General features: G+C 40.2%; 1 protein-coding gene across 4 annotated transcripts in view; it reads left to right on the top strand.

Annotated features, from left to right (window-relative positions):
• LOC129377682 (ankyrin repeat and fibronectin type-III domain-containing protein 1) overlaps positions 1–21,230 on the top strand; it is a 140,175-nt gene that overhangs the window by 83,978 nt on the left and 34,967 nt on the right. For all 4 annotated transcript variants that reach the window (XM_055057783.1, XM_055057784.1, XM_055057785.1 and 1 more), the window contains one exon: positions 12,485–12,607. In XM_055057783.1, coding sequence (XP_054913758.1) covers positions 12,485–12,607 — 123 coding nt within the window. The remainder of the gene's footprint in view (positions 1–12,484; positions 12,608–21,230) is intronic.

The following is a 21,230-nucleotide window of genomic DNA, read 5'->3' as shown; positions in this document are numbered from 1 at the left end:
CCGCAGTAACTATAGAAAGTAATATGCAGGCTCATATTCACGTGTGTTTACTTAACGTCAGAAAGGAGAACAGCATCATGGCGTGGGATTTTTCAACATGTCTAAACAAATCAACGAGGATCGGCTGGAGTTTACGTTACGTATGTCATCAACGTCGGGCGCATTATAGACTTAAAGCTGACTCAATACGCCAGGCAGATATGGGAACAGCATTGATATTTTCCGCCTTTCTTCTATTTTTAGAGTCGAAAAAACTTAAACAGTTGAAAATATGGAACATGAATAGATCCTGATCTGCTTTTCCATTGTTTTTGACAGCAGATTAGCAATCTTTAAACAATTTTACAACAAAAAACAGCCTTTGAAACCGTGCATATGGCTGATGGAGTATCTGAAAGCTGCAGGATGACGACACATCGGACTCTTACGTACGTTGAGGTGATGTGAGTGTTGAGAGAAACGGAAAGTTTTGTTGGTAAGAAAATGTTTTGCCTTATGAATCAGTATGATTTTGTCCGAAGTGTGTTTGTTGGTGGTGAAGATAGACGTGGAGGATCCAGGTTGAAGTGAGAGAATGATGGTTTTAATGACGAAGTGTACAGAAGTCCAGGCAGCACAGGGAGTGCACTGGGAGCACAGGTAAAAAGAATGACTGTGCTGTGCCGTCGAACGGGGAGCGGGGAACACAGGTGGGATTAAATACACAGAGGGAAATCACGGGAAACCAAGGACATCTGGGACGAGACGCATGGACCAATAAACAACCAGCTCACCGTTTTGTGTGGATGAAGAAGAGCTAAAGTACCAACAGGACCTTCAGATTCACATGATGAAAATTTAAAGGGAATTCATTATGCAAAATTTACATTTTCCGGCTGTTTGTTCTTCGGTTTGGGTAACAACTGCTTCTAAAAACAGCCAAAGCGCTTAAGAAGAAAAACACCCCAAACATTTTTTAACAATAACTTAATGCTTTTTGGGTGAATGAGACGTTTCCTAAACGTCCCGATTAAGTCACTGCGCCATTACCTAGCAACAGCATATTTGATCAGCTGTACAATGGCAGCTGGAAAAGACAAGTGTTTTGTTGTTGATTTGCTGGATTGTGCTGGAGGCTCCACTTCTTTTTTTCTTTCATTGAAAATGAGGAACCAACCTGGTTACAAAATGAATACATGACCCTTAACACAGAAACACCAAGTAATTGTGTGTGATCAAGTGAGACTTTCAGCTGCTTCCGTTCACTGCCTTTATGTTTTACACACCGACTGTTTACTCATCACACTGAGACGAGTTTTAATTACAAGAACAGTGTGATAAAACTTCATTTCAAGTTGTGAAACCTTGAAACCGAAAACCAGATCATGCAAAAGATTAAGTTCAGACTTTCCCAGTGGCTTTTAGAAACTAACTTTAGGGTTAAGTAATGAAATTGGTGAACTCCAGTTGTCTATAAATCCACTCTATGAAGTAAGCGTCACTCGTTTTGGCGATCCCTCTACATTATGCAAACACACTTTACTTTTGCACCATGTTGTTTTTCTGTTTTATAGCTGAAACTTTCTTGAAAGTCCAGTTTTTTCTCATTAAAGTTTCTGTTACTTACAGCATGCTGTTAGTTTATCGTCATGTTTTCGAATGACTGAATCATTTTTCCCTCTCAGCAGTAGCTACTTGTTGCTGTGGTTACTCGTGACACATAAACCAAAGGCCTTAAACAATTAATCCATGCTATAATGTTCGTGACATCACCGATTTTGTGATTTTTTATTTCGTCCGTAGCCAGAAGAGGCTTTGACTCGTCAACCACAGCGGTTGAGTTGCTCTTTTTTTGTCTCTTTTTTTCTTACTTTTCGGCATTAATTAGAAACAAGCAGAGCGATAAACTCTGCATCCAAGTAGACAGAGTGCAGAGATGCAGATGGAGGATCATCACACACACACACACACACACACACACACACACACACACACACACACACACACACATGCACACACACACACGCGCACACACACACACGCACACACACGCATACAAACAGACCAAGGCTAATCTAGAAATGAGATAATAGGGATTTCTTACTATTCCCACTGTCTGATTAGTAACACATTTTTTTCATAACCCGGCTGTTTTTCCTTTCATCTCGTTTCTTTTCTAGATTTCTGAAATCTTAGTATAAACACGGATCGAGGAGTTATTTACAATAGTGGTGATAGTGGTAGGAGAGGGAGCTAACTCAGCGGGAGAGAGTGGACCGCCGCTGGCCTTCGCGCAAGACTTTTTTACTTTTTGTGTGGCTTTTGTAAGCACACCAGATCTCAACAACAAAGAGTGTTTTTTTAGAGCTTTATTGTTTATCTTGTGTTGGTTCATTACATGAAGATGGTATACTTATGTCAGCAAAATAAGTAACTGTGTGTGAGAGCATTTGTAATATTTGATGTGGCTTGGCTTCAGGGAGTCCCAGGAGTAGACTCAGGACTCAGCAGGCAGAGACAGACATTGTTTGGCTAAAGCATCCACATAATTATGTGTGTTTGTGTGTGTTAGTGTGAACTAGATATCAAGGTTAGAAAATGAGCTCACTTTGAAGAACCTTTCAATGAACCCCAACCTTTTTTTCAGCCTGAGTCTCAGTGCAAACTTCACTCAGCTGAATGTATCAGCACTTACAATTCTATCTGCTTTTAAGGCATTTTAGACGCACTAAAGTAGTTTTCTATAATCTTGTTTGCATAAGATGAAATATAAACCGCTACATTAAGAGGAATCAACTCATTAGAAACAGAATATAATGTAAAATCCCTGTAAAATATTCCACTTATAAGTGTATTACATGTGAGATTGGTTTATGATTGTCTCATTTCTATAATTCATCAAATAGGACCAGACAGTCGAGCAAACCAGATATAGTGGATTACAAATGCAAAATGCATATTTAAAACACAAAGCATTACATAAAAAAAAGAACAATAAAATGAGAAATTCAAGTAAACAATAGTGTAATGCACAAAATACTTTATCATGGCGGCCTTTCTCATGCCATTTGCTGTGTCTTTCATCTCCAGCCTCAGCAAATCTAGTTGAGTTTTAATATTTAGCTGCACAATTTTGGTATATAAATAACTTACTTTTCTGCAGAACATTTTGACACATCCACTAGCTCAGTGTCGGGGATAATGGTCAAGTGCTGACACAATTATGTAATGTTTTATATTAGAGCATGTAAACATGTCCTACTTCATAAGCAGAACATGTTGAATGAAAGAGAATGAGAATGGAGCCTTGGGGTTCCCCTCATTCGATCTCGTTTTGCTCCGATTTATATTTGGCCAAATCATTTAAAGTGGCTCATGACTTTAAAGTACTATCTAGATTAAATAGTGACGTGGAGAAAATTGTTTATGGTTAGAAAAGAAATAAAACTTTAACACAAAGGAGCAGAGTGGTTTTGATAACTTTTTTTCACCTAACGATTCTCATTTGGAAACTGTATTTTTGAAAACTCTCCAATGTTTCTGAAGTAGATTTTTGGTCTGTGTTCACACCTTAATGTTAGAATTACTTAATAAATTCAGGTTTAGCAGCTTCACTGTGTTTTCTGTTTGTCTGAAGGCAGCAGACGATCTGCCCGTGTTTGGTTTCTTAGTAACGTTTCCAGTTATCTCATGATTTCTGCTGAAGTGAAAGCAAGCGAAAAGTTTCTCCATCGGCTTCACCCCTCCTCTCTCAGCGGTGTCGTTCTCCAGCAACACAGCAACAGGCTCTAATAATTTACAGGCTTCTATGTGCTTCCAACTCCATTCAAGTTTAATTTCACTGCAAATCCATCATCTGTGTATCTTGCTGCGTGGAGTCAGCGTTACGCAACACATCAAACACAGCAGAGGACAGAGGGAACGGTATCAAACCCGACACCGCAGGGAGCCAGCCGGCATTGAAAAACTCCATCAAATGCGTCCCATATTTCTGTCTGCCTGACAAATTTCGTATGTGCCGATTTTGTGGAAAGCCAGAGTGAAATAATGATAGGAAGGCATGTGAAAAAGAAAATAAAGATGAAATGATGAGTGTGACTCAGAGACAAAGATGAAGGGGAATAAGGCGAGATGGAAATATCTCTGTTTACCAAAGTGGGTGGACGGGCAACATATGAAAAGACACGTGTGGGATGATAACAGAGTCCCTGCTCTGGTGAAGTAACATTTACTTAGATAATTAGCTCTTGATGCTGATCCAGGATTAGTTTAGAGTTTGTTTTTAGAAACCGGCCTCCTTTCTCCAGCAGACGTTCGTTGGCCTGCAGAAAGTGGCATGTACTTGTTAAATGGATGGCCCTCTTTACCGTGATACCCCTAAATTAAAATCCAGTGCAATCACTTCCCTTCAGAATTTCCATAATTGCCAAACAGAGTCGAATAGTTTGTAATTTAACTTCTTGTTTGACAACACTGGTGAGCAAGCAGCTTCATGAAGACCAGTGAACACAGCAAGGAGAAAGTTATGGAGATGTTTGCAGCAGCAACTTTAAAACATGGTGGTGGCAAAATCATACTGTGGGGATGCCGACGAAGCTTTTCAGATGTCATGGGAAGACAGAGGAGGCTAAACACACTATGATCCTGGAAGAAAATCTGTTGGCTAGAGGTTCTCTTTCCATCGTGCCAACATGCTTAATACAGTTTGTGTGTTAACATGGCCTAGTCAAAGTCGGGCTTTAAATACAATTGAGAATCTGCTTTAAGAAAATGCTTTAATTTAATTCAATACTTTCTTCATCCCAAAGGGAAATTAAATGCTGTAACTCATATCTTTCAAGTGTCTCCAAAGAGTTGTTGTTGGCACGAAGTATCTCCTGCAGCAGTCAATGTTGCAACATGTCTGAAGAAGCCTCTGACTGAAGACTGATGCTGCATATGTGTCTCATGACAGCCAAAACATGCTAAACTATGGTATTCCACAGTAAGGTCCTGATGACACCATTAGTTGTATTAGCGCTGCTGATCCACCTGGTTTGCTTTTTCTGCTCCTCTTTAAATTTCTGAAAGATTCAAAAAACCTCAGAAGGAGATGATTTGAGCTTCGTTCTCCTCTCTCTGCTCTTTGGTCCGGCTCTGCATTCACGAAAGCCTCGTTTTCACTTCTAGGCATCTTTTTGTTGCCCTGCATAAAACAAGGAAAGTTACTAAAGGAGCATTAAGTTTCCTCCTTAAGTTTACGTACTGCAAACGTTGCAATCTGCAGTAAGCAGCACATTTAGTTTTGCATGCAGCAGAATGTTATGAAGTAAGCATATTTTCACCCCCTTTAAATTATGATTTGTGACACTCTGATGCTCTGTTTCACACTCTGCTCCAATAATAGGCTCATCAATTTTACAAATAAAAAGTAGTGCATGAGGTGTTGCGTAATACCTGCTGTGTTGCTGCCTCCCACTGGGAACCCCAACAGATCACTCCTTCTGCAATGCAGATAACGTCACTTTATAACAACTAAGTGAAAATCTCATTAGCGTCTAGAAAAATCAGCCTGTTTTATTGCCGTGGAGCGAGTCCCAGAGAAATAAAGGCAACCTCTGTCTTGTAGGGAGACGTACAGGCAGACAGGGGTTTGGATGGAGATGGCGAGTGGAAAACAAAGTTTTCTTTGAGCCGATTTTAATTCGCAATGTTCATAGCTTGGCTGCCTCCTTTTATGATTGGAGCACTGAAAGCCTTTTTTTGTGGAGCTAATGAAATGCATCAAGAGTTAAACTCTGCTGATGTTTATCTGTGTTGCTGATGCATCGGTTCCTTCACTGGGTGTCTGTTAGGCTGGTGGGCAGTTTTGTTCTCTTTGTCATAACACTTCCATTGGCAGCAACAGCAGTAATAAGAGACATGAATGACAAGCTCGGTTTTGTTTTGCCTTCTTTACAAAATAGTTGTTTTAGGTCGGCGGCTATAACTGCTGGATATTTGTCTGTCATGCTCATTATTTATTACATTGTATGTCCCTTAGTAATCTAAAATGGGAGCAGTAATTGAGGGCCGCCTAACCTCAGTCAGACCACATGAACGGCGCATTCAGTAGGAATGTGATCCTTTTATAAACATAAATCACTTTGCATGATCTGAGAAGCAGCTCACTGTTCAAAATCCATCTGAGAAAACACAGTCAGTCCCAAAGAGATGTTTATATAGTTTGGATTGTTATACAACATTTAATGTATTGCATAAACATAAAACACTCGTGGGTTTTAGTTCTATATGACCTTGAAATGTTCCACATTTTGTCACATAAAGACCACAAGCTTAATGTACATTATTTGCTTTTTATTGGTGGATAAACCAGAGCGTAATTGCAGGGTGAGCAGAGTGAATGTGTGCAGGTTTAATCCACCCGCCACCATGCAGCCAGTCATCTTTGTGAAAACATCTTAATTCTCACAAATTAAGAAAAATCTTAATTTTTCTTTTTCAAAAAGAAAAACGTGATTTTTTTTCTTTGTAAAAACATCTTAATTTCATCTTTGAGCATCAGTTTTCAAGATCATTTGAATATCATTTCAATATCATTTGAATCTGGACTTTGATTAGGCCAGTTTAGCAAATAAATATGCTTTGATCTGAATAAACTCATGTATGTTTAGAATGGTTTTCCTGCTGGAAGGTGAACCTCATCCCCAGTTTCAAACCTTCCATCAGTCTTTTTCTGAAACCGTTTCTTGTGCAGAAAAGCAGCATCCCAAAGTATTATACTGCCACCACCATGTTTGGCCCTATGTCTATAGAGCAATGCAGTGGTAGTTTTTCTCCACACACAGTGTTTGCATGTGGGTCTCATTTTTAATAGCATAAAGGTTTCTACATATTAAACAACATGTATTATTTCCATCTTTACTCTGGTGAAAGCAAAAAGCACTTTTGCTCTCTGAAACATCTATTTTGATTATGTGGAAAACCAGAGATATTGGAAATAGTTGTCTGAAAATTAATTTATGTGAAAATCAATTTCTCAATTTAGAAGCGTTTCCTAATAAATTATTGATCATAATTTAGGTAAATAATACCGTATCAAACAATATAGTATTTTTTTTTGTTTTTTTTTATAAGTTATTGCCTCGTTACTCTCTACATATTGCAGATATAGATTTAATTTGGTTTTAGTTCTGAAATCTGAGAGATTGCTGCCTTTTCACTCATTTCCTTTTTTAGTCCTTTATCAGAGTAGAAATTAAATAAATTCATTTTTCTATTTTTAGGTTTTGTTGTTTGCCTTGAACACATCCACCGTCACATTTCAGTCTTTCGCCGTTTCTAGCTTTTTACAATGCTTGAACATTTATTTAAAAAAAAACATTGTATAATTTATGATGATCAATGTTTGCTTTGTAAGAGCAGCAGTGATTTTGCTCTCCTCTTGAACAGCAGGTTACTGAGTCTGCAGCTTTGTGCAGTGAGAGCGAGAACAATCGGTGCTTTAGCTGAGCTCCTGCACACGAATCCCTCTGAAGAGCTAATTGCTGTCACAGTAGTGAAACAGAGAGGAAAGGTAACATTAGGTGAGCAGTGAATGTTTGTGTGAAGAAAGCAGGGGGCATGTGAGAGAATTTCAACACTTTCTCCAAATCATCACACAAGCAGTTCACAACTGACAAAGACATGCTTGTGTTGCAAAACTCCGGAAAGTTACAGGCGCTGCTAAAATCACATTAGCCCTGTTAAGTAGCAGAAATATATTGTTTTGAGATTGCTTATCACATCTTAGGGGGTGATTGAATATTTGGAGGCAAATAGTTATCATACAGTCAGCACAACAAAATGAATGCCTAAAGCATGGAGGGTTTGGGTTACACTTTACTAAACAAACAGCTACAGTGCCTTACAAAGTCATACATGTTTCTTGAACTATAGTTCGTCAAGGTAACAACCTTCAGTGGTTCGAAGATTTTTTTCCTGTGTAATAAATGAAATAATCTGCCAGTAGAACCAGAGCGTTTTCATCAATATTAAGGAATTATTGACTCAAAACAAGCTCCTATCTTGCTAAAAAGCCACTTATTGGTTTTTTCAAGCGTACTAACATTTGCACCAAACGCTTGACCAAATTTATTCGGTGTTTTTTTTGTAGTTTGAAATTCTGATTTCCTTGTACAAAAACTTTATTTTATTACATTTTCATATTGAATAAACTTGCCTGAATGTGGAAGATATGTTTTTCCCTCCTGTCTGAATTACATTTGGAAGATTTATCTTTTGTTTTACTGATTTCCTGAACTGAGGTCAGCGGCAGGAAAATAAAAGCAAATCCGGTTCTGCTGGGAGAGTGATTCACCAGGACACCCTGAATGGGCTTCCAAGAAGATTTCATCATGATGTGTGTGTGTGTTTGTGTGCGTGCGTGCGTGCATGTGTTAGTGTGTGTGTGTGTGTGTGTGTGTGTTTGTGTGCGTGCGTGCGTGCATGGGTGCGTGCGTGTGTGTGTTAGTGTGTGTTTGTGTGTGTGTGTGTGTGTGTGTGTGTGTGTGTGTGTGTGTGTGTGTGTGTGCGCGCGTGCGTGCGTGTGTGCGTGTGTGTGTGGGTGGGTGTACCAGGTTTTTATATCCTTATGGGAACCTATTTCTGTCTACAATGTGGGGTGGCTTATGGGGACCATTGCTTCTTGTGGGGACATTTTCTTGGTCCATATGAGGGAAATTGTTATTCTTGGGTTAGTGGCTAGGTCTGTGATGGTTAGGTTTAGGGTTAGGATTATTGTAAGGATTAGGATGTAGAATTTAATGGAAGTCAATGTGAAGTCCTTACAAGTGATGAAAACACAATTGTTTGTGTGTGTGTGATGTTATCGGGGACAGCTGCATGGGGTCGATCCAGGACTGAGGCTCTCATGGAGCCGAGCGCCAGCCCGCCAGTTGCCACCAAACCCACCTGCTTCACATGTGTGCTTTTTCATTTCAACCCCCTCAAAGGAATTCCCTTGGGACTTTTCTGTGTCCTCTGCCCCTTCGTGGCGTTTGATGTCGTCATCCATTGTGTTTCTAAGCATTACTCTTCTCATCCTTTAGTCCTACGGTCATGTTGTCATCTGTTTGCCTCGAAAAAATTTGTTTGAACTTCTATAAGGGACTCTTATTTTACGCACCGGCCACAGACTAAGCCTATTAGACATATAAAAACCAAACCGTCCATTAACAACAAAAGATGATCTGAACCAGATCACTGCAGAAGATCCTGATTTAATTACGGTTACCCTGTGAACAGAGAACTACTGTTGAAGTAGGTGAAAATCAACACCAGTAGCTTGCACTTGCGTTCATGCAAAACATTGAAGTAGACGGCGAAGCCGCGCCTGAATTTAATGCGCTGAATTAGGAGCCCATCACCATTCTGCCAAAAATTCTTCAACTCCTTGTGGATGGTTCACATAGGAAAATATGTCTTTGTCTTAACTGTTTGGAGATGCTGGCGCTGAGGCAGGAAATAATGGCATGTAGGATGTTGGATTGGGATAGCAGCAGTAACGGACAGTAGACTTTTCTGCTTTATATTCATTAGAAAAACATCACTCTAAATGAGACTCTAAATATTTCTACTGTATTGAAAAAGAGAAACACTGACTGTACATGAATTAAAAAGCTTTGTAATATTTCCAAGATGTGAAGTGTTTAAAGATTTCATGTGTCATAGTAATGGATGATTTGAATAATTATATCAGTTTTTTAAAAAGCAACATTGCAGGCATGCAGGGTTACGCTGTTTCAAACAGCATATTTCATGATTTCTACACATTTTCCTTTTAAATTGTGTTCAGTCTTGGAGGTCATGATGTGTGATATTAATTTCCAAAACCAAAGTTGAGATGTATGCTAAAAAGAAATGCCTGAGCATGTGCAGACAAATGTCACTGGCTGAGTTTCTTTACAAATGTGCATCAAACTTTGTCAATATTCCTCTAATGTCAAAAAACACTATTTTATAGTTTTGGTGTTTTCTTATTCAAATGATACTTGAATAAGTTTGTTTACATGATAAGTCATTAAGAAGCTATTTCCTGTCTTCTTCTTTGTGGTTTGCAGTAACATCCTGCTGTTGATCATGTGACTCATGACATGACAGAGGTTTTTCCATTCTATTTTTACAAATTAAATCAATTTTAATATGGGCAAAAATCCCACCTCCTGCAAGTGCCAAAATCTATTACTGAAAGATGAGTTTTCTTCTAAATTGTTGTGTTTCCATTAAGCTATTTTTTTTCAACTGTCAAATTGTGCAATTATATGATCAATGGACCAATGATTCTAGGTACCAAATGCCAGACTTGGCCATAATGGCTGCGAAAGTGATAGTAGTTATAAGAAAATCCTTAGTTCAAATGCGAACTTTTAGCCCAATATTTATACATCAATTTGTGCAGTGAGAAGGAGGAAGTACAAAGAAATGTTTGAGACCTAGCAAACAGGCACCCTGCACAGGGATTTACAAGTGCTTTTGTTGAGTCCTAAAAGTCATTTCAATATAATGTCAGAAACAGACCATTACACAATCAAACCACAGTTTCATTCATTTAGCTCAGACACTTAGAAAAAAAAATCACTATTAGGTCATGAAGTGAAAGTTTGGACAGAGACTTTAATCTGTGGATATCATAATAGATTTTACACTGATGAGGGAAGCAAAAAAAAACCTTTAAGCTTTCCACGACCACCAGTCGCCTCGGTGGTCTGGCTGTTGACTCCATCATTGGAGTCAACAGCCACTAGCCTGTGGGGGCGCTGTTTCCCTGCGTCTCTTAAATGTTGTAGTTCCTCCCCTTGAAACTCGCTGTTTTTATGTATGGTCAGACTATTAGAAATGACTTTTTGTAAACAAATAAACAACCATTGAAAGCAATCTGTAAGTTTTGGGCATCAAAATATAATGGCGTAAAGAAACCGTTTAATATCCAAGCATATATGGGGGAAAATGAGAGAAAAGAAGCCTTATTACTGCTTTATCTTTATAAAAGTCCCTAATTATTTCTTTTTTTAAATAATTATTTACTTTGCTTAGAGAGTATCCCTAATGTTCTCCGCTGTTTGTTGCTGAAGTCACAGTTATCTTAAAAAGCGTTGTGAATTTCCGCATCTCCAGTTCTGGTGCTGAGTGGATTTCCTCGTTTTGAGCCCGGCTCTTTGATAGAGCACAATAATTCATTTTGATTCGTCTCCAGTGTAACTGCAGTGATATTACGCAGCCTCATCAAATGTATTCCGGGCAAGAAAAAACCAAAATATTACATGTCCTGTTTTTAATTTCGAGAACAAAGTTGAGCTGGGACGTTGTCAGCCCAACAGAGGAGATTAAAATGTGTGGGATTTTTTTTTTTCCTTTGATGAAGATTGAGGGAAAATAAAGCAGGAAGTATGTGGCTTTCCCCTGAAACTTGATGTTTCCTCAGAGATCTAAAGCATTGTGATGCTGTTTGTCAGCTCCAGGAATTACATTTTCTGTGAGAAGGGCTGTTTTTGAAACATTTTATGCATTTTCATGAAGATTAACGGCACCCAGCTGAGTTATTTTTTTATCGGGTAAAAGTCTTAGAAAAATTATTTAATTTATTACAGAACCTTCAACTCAATGGATGAATTTGGAAAAATCCAACTTTTAATTTGACTGCATTTGTTCCATGGGGAAATCAGCTGCATCATGAATCTATTTTTAAATTAATTTATGACAAGTTTTGTGTTAATACTTGTTGATAGCACAACACTTGGTCTGATGTTTAACTGGGTTTGTTTCCCTGATTGTCCAGAATATAGGTGGTTTGTCTGTGAACAATTTCTGGGTTGATTTGCTGAAACATTTGGATCGTTAACGATCATTTGGTTAATCATCCACCAAATGAATCACTGGGTTTTCATTTAAAATGACACACACAGCATCACAGATCCTTTACCGTACCTTAGAGAGAACTTGTTTTACATTAAGCCCTTTTTTTTCAAGGCCTAAAAAGTTACATATTTTTTTTCATCTGGTCCCATAAAATGACTTCTGATGAAAACTCCAAACAGTTTAGCAAATCAACATTTTGATTTGTGATGGGAAGACAGAAAAGTTTGAGGTTTTTTTAATGACACGCCTCCCTAACAGCACTGGAGTCTTAAACCAAAGATTTGTTTTTACCATCCTGGTCACTGTACAACAGCTCTGAAATGGATCTTCAGAAACATAAGAAGTTTTGAATTTCTAATAAGAAGAGACACATGGAAAACAAAAGTATATGTTACAAAAATGTTTCTGTTAGGTTTATTTTGGAAGGATTTTTTATATTTGTGCAGAATATACCTGGAGGACATTCATCCTGAAAAGTCTGGGGTCAAAGTTTGCTCTGCCTTAAAGTCATAGAGAAAAACCACTAGGCTTTAAAAACGCACCGAAGAAGACAGTCTCACGTTGGGATTAATCATTTATTCTTTTCTGCCTGTTGGGTCTTAATGTTTTCTTCTGTTTTTCTGCCGTCCAGATCCGAGTCGGGAATCTCCAAATTGACTCATCGTCTCTCCCTGAAAGAGCGACCAGCCAAAGCAGAGAAGACGTCGTCAGACAGACCGTCTTCCTACAGAAGACGATCTCTAAGTGTGGACTGGTAAGACACAAAGACGTCTTTTACTGTCTTCATGATAACGATAAAACGGTTTAACAGTGTGTTGGTGTGGCCCATTTCAAGGTAGGTCTCAGAAAAACTAATTTAGAGGGATTTATTTCACACTTCTGGGATCCTCAGAAATTCATCTTAATTAAAACTATCTTGTCCTGTGGAGTAACTGAAATAAATCCTGGTGTTTCACATGAATTACTGCATTAATGCGGAGTGGCATGGAGAAGGTCAGCTTTATGATGGACAGAGAGAAACTCTCTTCTCAGCTTTCTGATCCGGACTCAGCTCATTGCGCTCCGGCTTCCTGAGCTTTATACATTTCATATAAATAATATATGTTTTAAACTTTAAATTTGGGGTAAAATATCAAGTCATCCATAGGAAAACAGGTTCAAGTCCAATTCAAGTCCTAAGTTATTGGTGTAAAAAACAAGTTCAAGTCTCTGAACATTTTTAAAGTTAAGTTTAAAGTGTGCATATTAATGACCAGAGTCCAGGTCATGTGACTCCAGGCTCCACTTCTGATACAAAGTGATTTATCACAATAAATGGTAAAAGAAATAAATGACATTTTTGATCATATTGTAATTTATTGAGTTGCAGTAGGTCTGTAACTTCCTGTTGTTAAAAATAAAATGAAACACAAAGTCTTGAGTTTTGAATGTCTTAAACACATGTTGGTGACCATGAGTTTTCCAGATTGCAAAGAGACAGAGGGGATTTTCTCAAAGAGCAGATTTATCTAATCACAGCGCATTTCAAGGCCGTAACGCTCATTAGGCAAAACTGGTTCTGAGCTCTGGACTGTTGTGATGCGTCTGTTTAGAAAATCAGTGCTGATGCTGGCCGGTGCCCGGTGTGTCAGGGTCACGGGGAGGGAACATGCCGGGTGATGATAGGGCTCCTCTCTGCCCCGGCATCTCGGTGTCGTTGAGGACCGCCGAGTTGCTCCGGTGGCGCCAGCTCGTCTTGCTCTTGCAAAGTTCCCGTCGTCAGCCAGCCGATGAAAGGAGCTTGAAAGATTTCCATGTCGAGGCCCGGGAATCCTTCTGGCCTCGGCTCGTTTATCTCGCCATTCATCCCGCTGGTCGTCCATCTGCCGTCGTATTCCTTTACTCTTCCCCTCATTGTTGGGAACAAACGTCTGGGTTTAGAGGGATCTTCACCTCCATTTTTAAGTCAAGCTTGAAGTGATGGTCGGTGATGAGAATGCTTCGGCTCTTTGGAGTGAACGACTGGAGCCGGCTCTCCTCTGACAACCGTTTTCACCATAAGGGGCGGGGCTACGAACGCAGCGAGCCGCAAACCACACGACAGGCAGAAGGAAAGAGAGAGAGAAATGGTACAATGGTACTGCAGGGCTGGTTGATTTGCATGAAGTGCAGTGCGGTATCAGAGGAGGGCCGCCGCGCCGTTCCTCATTAAAAGTTATAAAAAATAATGACAAGTTTGGTTTTCATTCTTGTCTGTCTGTGCAGCCGACCGCGCAGCATCCTATGACCGTTTTAAAGTGAAATCACTTTAAAATGAAGCGACATTATGTTACAGATGTCTGTTTTTAGACTAGCTTTAAAGGAGACATTGTTTGTTTTGACGTCCGTCGTGGCGTAGCGGGCCATGTGCAACGTGCAAAGGATCAATTCAAAAGCAAGAATGTCTGCTTGCGTAACAAACAAATTCATAAAATTAAGCAAGTATATCAGGCTTCCCTTATAGAAAGCATTGAACACTAAAGAATTTATCAGGAGAAACATTCCTATTTACCAAGTTATGCTAAAATATGAGGCTGCAGATGATAGTAAACTAAGAGCCGAAACTGAACCGTAACTCGGCCTGCAGTTCCTGCTCAGTGGAGTTACTTTGCGGTTTGTGGAGCTACAGGTGTGGGATTTTCTGGGATCCTGTCAGATCAGGTTAGGACCCGCTGTGAGGTCTTACGAGATCTTTTGTTGGACTTGTGAGACGGACTGTGTGGTCTCTGAGTGTCACTGCGATGTGTGGTCCAGCAGCAGGAACGTGGTGTTAAGTGTATGAGCTGAGGTGTGCGCCTGCAGTGTGAGGTCCTCCACTTTAACAGCTCCCTGTTTTCCTCCCCTGCCACAGGAAAGGGGACCTGGCCTTCAAAGTTCAGGCCCAGATGGATGCGGTCTGGTTTTAATGGAACGCTGTGGGTAGATTGGACATGCTCTGTAAAGGGAGGGGCGCAGATACAGCTGGATTCCAACTTTTCTCCCCGCGCCGAGACGCTGTTACATCAGCGTGACTCTCCCTTTGTGACGCAGCGAGAAAAAGAGGCCGAAGCACGAGAGAGTGAAGGTTGAGGGTTGAGTCAGGTAAAAGGAGGCCAGAGAGGAAAGCACCGTCATCAGACAGTCACAGACAAAACCCATTCAGTGGCATCGGTTAGAAACGCTGCTGCATTCCTTGAATTCTTTAACTTTTATGCTTTCCTGTTCGTCTGTGCCAGCAATTTAACTGTTAAAATTGTCAAACCCGTGCTTTTAAGTCCAGGTTCAGCGGCTCTTCAGGCTGCTGCATGTTTCATATCTATTGTCATATTATTCTCTCGCCTCGTTCCTATTTAACTTATAACAATAAAAATACATTACAACTATTACTCTGTTACAGCTTTTGAGTTCCCATCTATAAGAAAAATATCAGTGGTTTTTACTGTAGTACTTATTACCAAACTAGCTTAGCTTGGCTAATGTAGCTTTTATCTGCTAGCTAAGACGGACATGTAGCCTATGGGGTTGTTACTATATGCACGTTCTCTGCCAGTCACCAGAACTTTATTTCTTCATCCTTTATAAACCTGTTTCAGTAAATGTGTATTTTTGTGTCATGTGGTACAAAAAATTATAAACATTCTTTGTGCACCAAAGTGGGTTTGTTAGTGAGGAGCCTGTTATTTAGTGTATGTAAACTTCTGGTCTTAACTCTATACTGTTGAACAAATTCGAACAATTCAGATAGTTTTTAGTCACCAAAACATTCGTCCTGCAGAGGAAACGTCTCGTTCTAACGCCAATCTGCCGAAGTTTCGCCAACTCCTGAAGTGAAAATGGAGAATTTAAGCAAAGTGACTGCTTCAAGGCATTGTGTGTGGGTTATGCAGAAAGCGCTGGAGGGCTGCAGTCCTGGTGCCAAACTGTCTTCGAGGATAAGAGCACGCTGACAGCCCCGCGAGGATGACGTCTTAACTTTGAAGTCCGGACAGAATCCAACCCTCAGTCGTTACATTAACACAAGCGCACGCTCTCAAAATGGCAGAAACTCCAGCCTGCATGTCTGATTTTCTTCTTAATATTCGCACTCACTCATATAAATGAGCAAACACACATTGTAATACTTAGCACTGCGTTGGACTGGGTGTGTAGTGTTAATCCTTATGAGCTGCGCACAAAGAATTATAAAAAGAACAGAGAGAAATCACTAATTTCTTACTGGAAAAAGACGGGCAATGCCCAGAGGGCCTGGGTGTAAAGTGGTTTTGGACAGACTGCCACTTGCCTCATTTGGTTCTAATTTAATTTAATATTACCCACTCTTTTATTCTCTCCTTTGATTTTCCTCTTTCTTCTGTGGCAGAGGGCCCTCAGTTCAAACAGAAAGGACAAATTAGGAGCTTATAAATGCCAGTCATTTTTTTACTCTGCAGCATTTCTAATCATAACACGGTAAAGATCTATTAACGATCATTGGCGAGTGGGACGCCTGCTTCTACTGGAACGTCTGACTCATTATTTCTGCTTTGTAGTTGCATTAAAATGCATTAACATGCAGAAGCCTCTCCGTCTGCGATATACTCTAATCATGTAAAAGTCAATATGGACTTGTTAAGAACAACAAACGATGTAAATGGAGCACCAAGTAATTCTCCGTCTGAGTGTTGGTTGTTTTTCCATTATCACAGTCGTGTCATTGTAGTAACCTGAGCTCTCCGCTCATTATAACCGTCTCAAACAGTTTGCTTTACATAAATAGCTGAATAAAAACAAAGCGAAAATTACAGCGTCACCATCCACTCGATTTTTTTTTCATTCTGTTTCCACCCAATATTCCACATTTTATTTAGTTTTTGTACCAAAGACGAAAAAAGTCTCAAAGCAAACAAATCAAATTATTTAACCCCAGCAGATGCAATGAGTAGCTTTTCATTTGTTAAACAATCAGGTGGAAACACACCCTGTTTTAAAAAGATCAAACTGTTGGCATCAAGCAAAGAAAACATTGTAAAAGAAAAAAGGACGACTGGAAAGGGGTTGAGAACTGTTCAATGATAGGCGAACCCTGAAACATTTGGTTAAAATTAGATTAAAGAAAAACAACAGCAAACGTCAGGTTATGTTTACTTGTGAATTTAAGAGCATTTCCACACCACAGTTTGAACTGAACAGCTGTGTAAGAAAACCACGAATCAGTGGAACTGAGCAAAAAGCTTCAATCTGCAAGGAAGCATAAAGATGCGAAGACGGTCATGTGATCTGATGAGTCCAGATGTTACGATCATTTTGTCCCAGCCTGTCAGGGAAACGCTATCATCTGGAGGTCAAACTTCAACAACCTGAAACTGCTGGACGACCTGGTGAGGCTCAGAGTAGAGCCACTGCTTCTCCACATCCAGGCAAACGAACTCCGGTTCGTTTTGTCTGGAAAGTCCGGTTCGTTCGGTGAGGTGTGAACGCTAATCGAACTCTGATGCGGACCGGCATCTGACCTGCCTGAAAACCTCGGACTCGGTGGGGTTTGAATGCGTATGTGAACACCAAATGGTCCACTTCCTGTTCCAAAAGGAGGAAGTAGACTACAGCGCAGGGCATTGTGGGTAAATACAAACACATTAGCCCAGCGCTAGCGGGAGAAATGGTCTAAAATGTGACACCTCTCCATTTTTAAATTTTATGAGGAAGGAAGTTGCACTCAGAGCACTGTAAAAACACAAAGTTTTACCAAGTATTTTTGGTCTGGATTTGAGTAAAAATATCTTAGTAAACCCAAAATAAGAAAAGCATCTTACAAGTAATGTTTCAGTGAGATACAGATGTTTGTTTTAAGTAAATATTTCAACATTAAGGAATTATCTACTTAAAACAAGTTATGTCTGCATTGTCACTTTTGAGTTAGTTTTGTTTAAGGTCAGCAGCAGAAAATTTAACAAATTTTGGCCTCCAGCCAAACTGAGATGTGAAAGCACCCGATGTTTACGCCTTAGTATTCTCAATAACGTTTCATTTCAAAGTCTATTTGTTATTTTTCATCCAACTGTAAAATGTTACAGTGTTATTACAGAGTAAATTAACCGTCAACTGGACTGTGATGAATATAACCGAGGCTAACAGGTCTGATGTTTCAGTGCATTAACTCGTTGCAGATGTAGCGTTGGCATCTGCTCCGGTGAAATCTTAGCTTTCTTTTTGTTTGCTTAAAATGCAGGAATGAAAACCGATCAGCATTTTTTTGGTAAGAATCTCCTTGGTCACTCGATTCTGGCAGCAGATTTACAAACAGGATGCCTTTCCACATGAACTCAGCATCAGTCTCACACTGAACAGGAAGTATGCAGAGGGCTTTTGTGATCAACGCGGTCATGAATTCTGCTTGGAGAAACGTGAATGGCGACAATCCTGCAGCAGCTGAGAATGCTTTTCCTGTTGATCGCACGGCGCGATAAGAAGGTCCAGAACAGCTACACTTCCTCTGTGAAAAAGATTTCATTGTGTCCAACAGAAATGTCAAATATTCCTGTGAATTTATCATTCTGAATCTGATCCAAAACATTTTTCTTGTGGCGCTACGCTCCCAGTTCTCGTCCGCTCAACAGTCTGGGTAAATCTTGTGTTTCGGATCCGGACGGCCCTCTTCTATTTTTACATTAACACTCGCAAACTTCTGTTTACCCATGCATGCTAACATGTTGAAAATGTAATCCCTTACACCAGCATATGACATAAAACTTTATATGAGGCACATTAAAATTTTCCACACAGACAGCGTCAGTGTTCAGAAGTCAAGGCGCTCTGTCAGCGTGTTCTCCGCTCTGGATGCTCTGGGCTGCTGTAAGGGAGATTTATGAGGCTGGCTCCCTCTTGTCCTGTGTGTCTCTAACTTGATTCTCTGGTTTCCAGTCCAAACCTCATCTTGGCACAAAGACACAGGGAGATGCTCCTTAGGAAAGAGAGAGAGAGACAGAGAGAGAGAGAAGCCGACAGGAAGAATAAAGGGAAAGTTGTTGGTGTCCAGTTAAGAGACGAGATGTTGGAGGGAAAAGTGGAGAAACTAAGAGGCAGAAGAAAACTGGGAGAAGAGCGTGATGGTGATTAAGGAAGAACAGTCAGTGTGCTGTAGGTTTTTTGTCGGTGTGTGTCTGCACAGACATTTTGACGTACTTTAGCTACTAGCAAAATGACAATAATAAATAGAAATTGCAGGTTTTTACTCTAAATATTTTAAATACTTTCCACTCTACATGGACTGCAGTGATGGTTTGTGTTTACAGAATAAGAGTTATCCAAGTTGTCTCTGGAAAAACTTAAGACACTATTTAAAATGATCAGTTTCTCTGCTTTTACTTTTTGTTGGTGCAAGTTTGAGTGAAATGAACGTTGTTGTTTTGTTCTATGAACAAACATGTCTTCAAAATGTGCAGAAAATGAGTCAAAATAAGGAAAAAATGCAGTGCTTTCAGACCTCAATTAAGTTCATGTTCATTTAGAAACATCAATATTAATGTTTTCACTCAGGAAGAGTTCAGAAATAAGTATGTGGAAGAACCTCCAGGTTTTCACCAGAGTTCAGTGCAGTGGCTCTTCATATTTTCTAGAGCTGTAAATGCAAAGCAAATTCTTTTTTTTTTTTTAGGAAAAACCTTAACATTATGTGTAATTTCTCCCTAAAGTTTCAGTATGTAACTCTTATAATATGACAGATAATTTCTAATAAGATCGATCTCCTGCCTGAGCTGCTATTGCCGTCTGAAGAAATGCATCAAAAACAATCAATCAGAGCCAGGAGGCGGGGCTTAGCGCTGTCAATCATCCTCATGAACACGCTTCTCAATGTGCTAATGCAAGAGAAACAACTTAGTTACATGAAAACCATTGATCAACATATTTGATGGTTGCATGTAACAAAATTAAATGTTTGTTTGATTCATTTGAACCATGTTGCTGAAATTTACTTCACATATAAACTCATGAAAAAAGGACTTCCTGTCCATGCTTTTCCTCATCAGTTTTCGTTTGCGTGTAAGTGTGAGCGTGTTTATCTTTTCACCCCATCTCAGATAAATAGCTGTGGGACTTTAAACATGGCGCCCGGCCGGCGTGTGACTGAGAAAACGAGCCAACTGGTGGCTTCAGTTGCTAGGGGTCGCCCCCACCCTTTGCCTCCCCTTGGCTGGGTGGGTGGCATATGGCGGCCCAGGCAGGGACCCCAATGTTGTGATACACACACACACACACACACACACACACACACACACACACACACACACACAGAGGGACTCAGAAGGCCTGGAGCCACCCAGGCTGGACCCACGATCGCCATGGGAGACACAGTGTCACCAAACCTCTGACACAGGAGGGGAGGGCTTGGGACTGTGTGGGTGATCCCACCTTGGAAGTGAACCCCTGCACCCCCCAACACACACACACACACACACACACACACACACACACACACACACACACACACACACACACACACCTGTTTGTCTTGCTATCTTTGTGTTGACTTTCCATTGACTTCCATTAATTTCTAAAGCCAAACCAAAATTAATCCTAACCTTCACAAACCTAACGCTGACTGTGACCAACACCTTAAGCTGTGTTCACACACAACCCGTTTCCAAAGACGCTTCAAGTTCAACACGTGCACTTTGACGTCAGACGCTTGACGTTTTGCTCTCGACGCTTCAACATGAGAGGAAACTCTGCGTCCCTCAAACTCGGATCTGTCGACAAACTTTAGTCTCTGTTTGGTTGAAGTAAATGCTGGTTCTGTTCGAATGCATATGTGAACGCAAAGCGGACCGGAAACCTCTCCAAAAGCAGGAAGTGGACTAAAGTACAAGGCATTCTGGGTAAATATAACCAAAACAAATACGCTTGTCTAGTGCTTGCGGGGAAAATGACTCATTGTATTTTACCAAAGACGAAAAGGAAAGGAAATCCTACAACTGCTAAAATCTGATGCTGCAGCATCTCTTGCACATTTCATCTAAATAAATCCAACATTTAATGAACATTTATTTAACATTTTTGATGGACAAATTTGGAAAACTCAAGCGCATCCAACGCTTGAGCGTATGGAGGGATTGATGCGCCGCATAGAAGCTCCTGATGCTCAGATGGTGTTTGGTGGGAACGCAGCTTTAACCCAAAAACAGATTTCTCTTTGTGGGGACCAGGCTTCGGTTCCCACAACATGAACATGTGTTTTGGAAAATCGTCCCCACAATGCATAAAATACACGATTCACACACACACAGGCACTTCTCATCAAAAACCTTTTCTTATGGGAAAGACAGGCACGGCTCGGCATCTCATCCCCATGGAGACGCCGCTGTTGTCTCTGCTCATCAGAATTAGAGAGATTTACCTCTGTGTTC

The sequence above is a fragment of the Poeciliopsis prolifica genome, unplaced genomic scaffold, assembly GCF_027474105.1.
Source record: "Poeciliopsis prolifica strain line A6 unplaced genomic scaffold, Auburn_PproV2 SCAFFOLD049, whole genome shotgun sequence".
In the NCBI taxonomy this organism is placed as follows: domain Eukaryota; kingdom Metazoa; phylum Chordata; class Actinopteri; order Cyprinodontiformes; family Poeciliidae; genus Poeciliopsis; species Poeciliopsis prolifica.
Note: the sequence above shows the minus strand (reverse complement) of the source record. Positions and strands in the feature narration are given on the sequence as shown.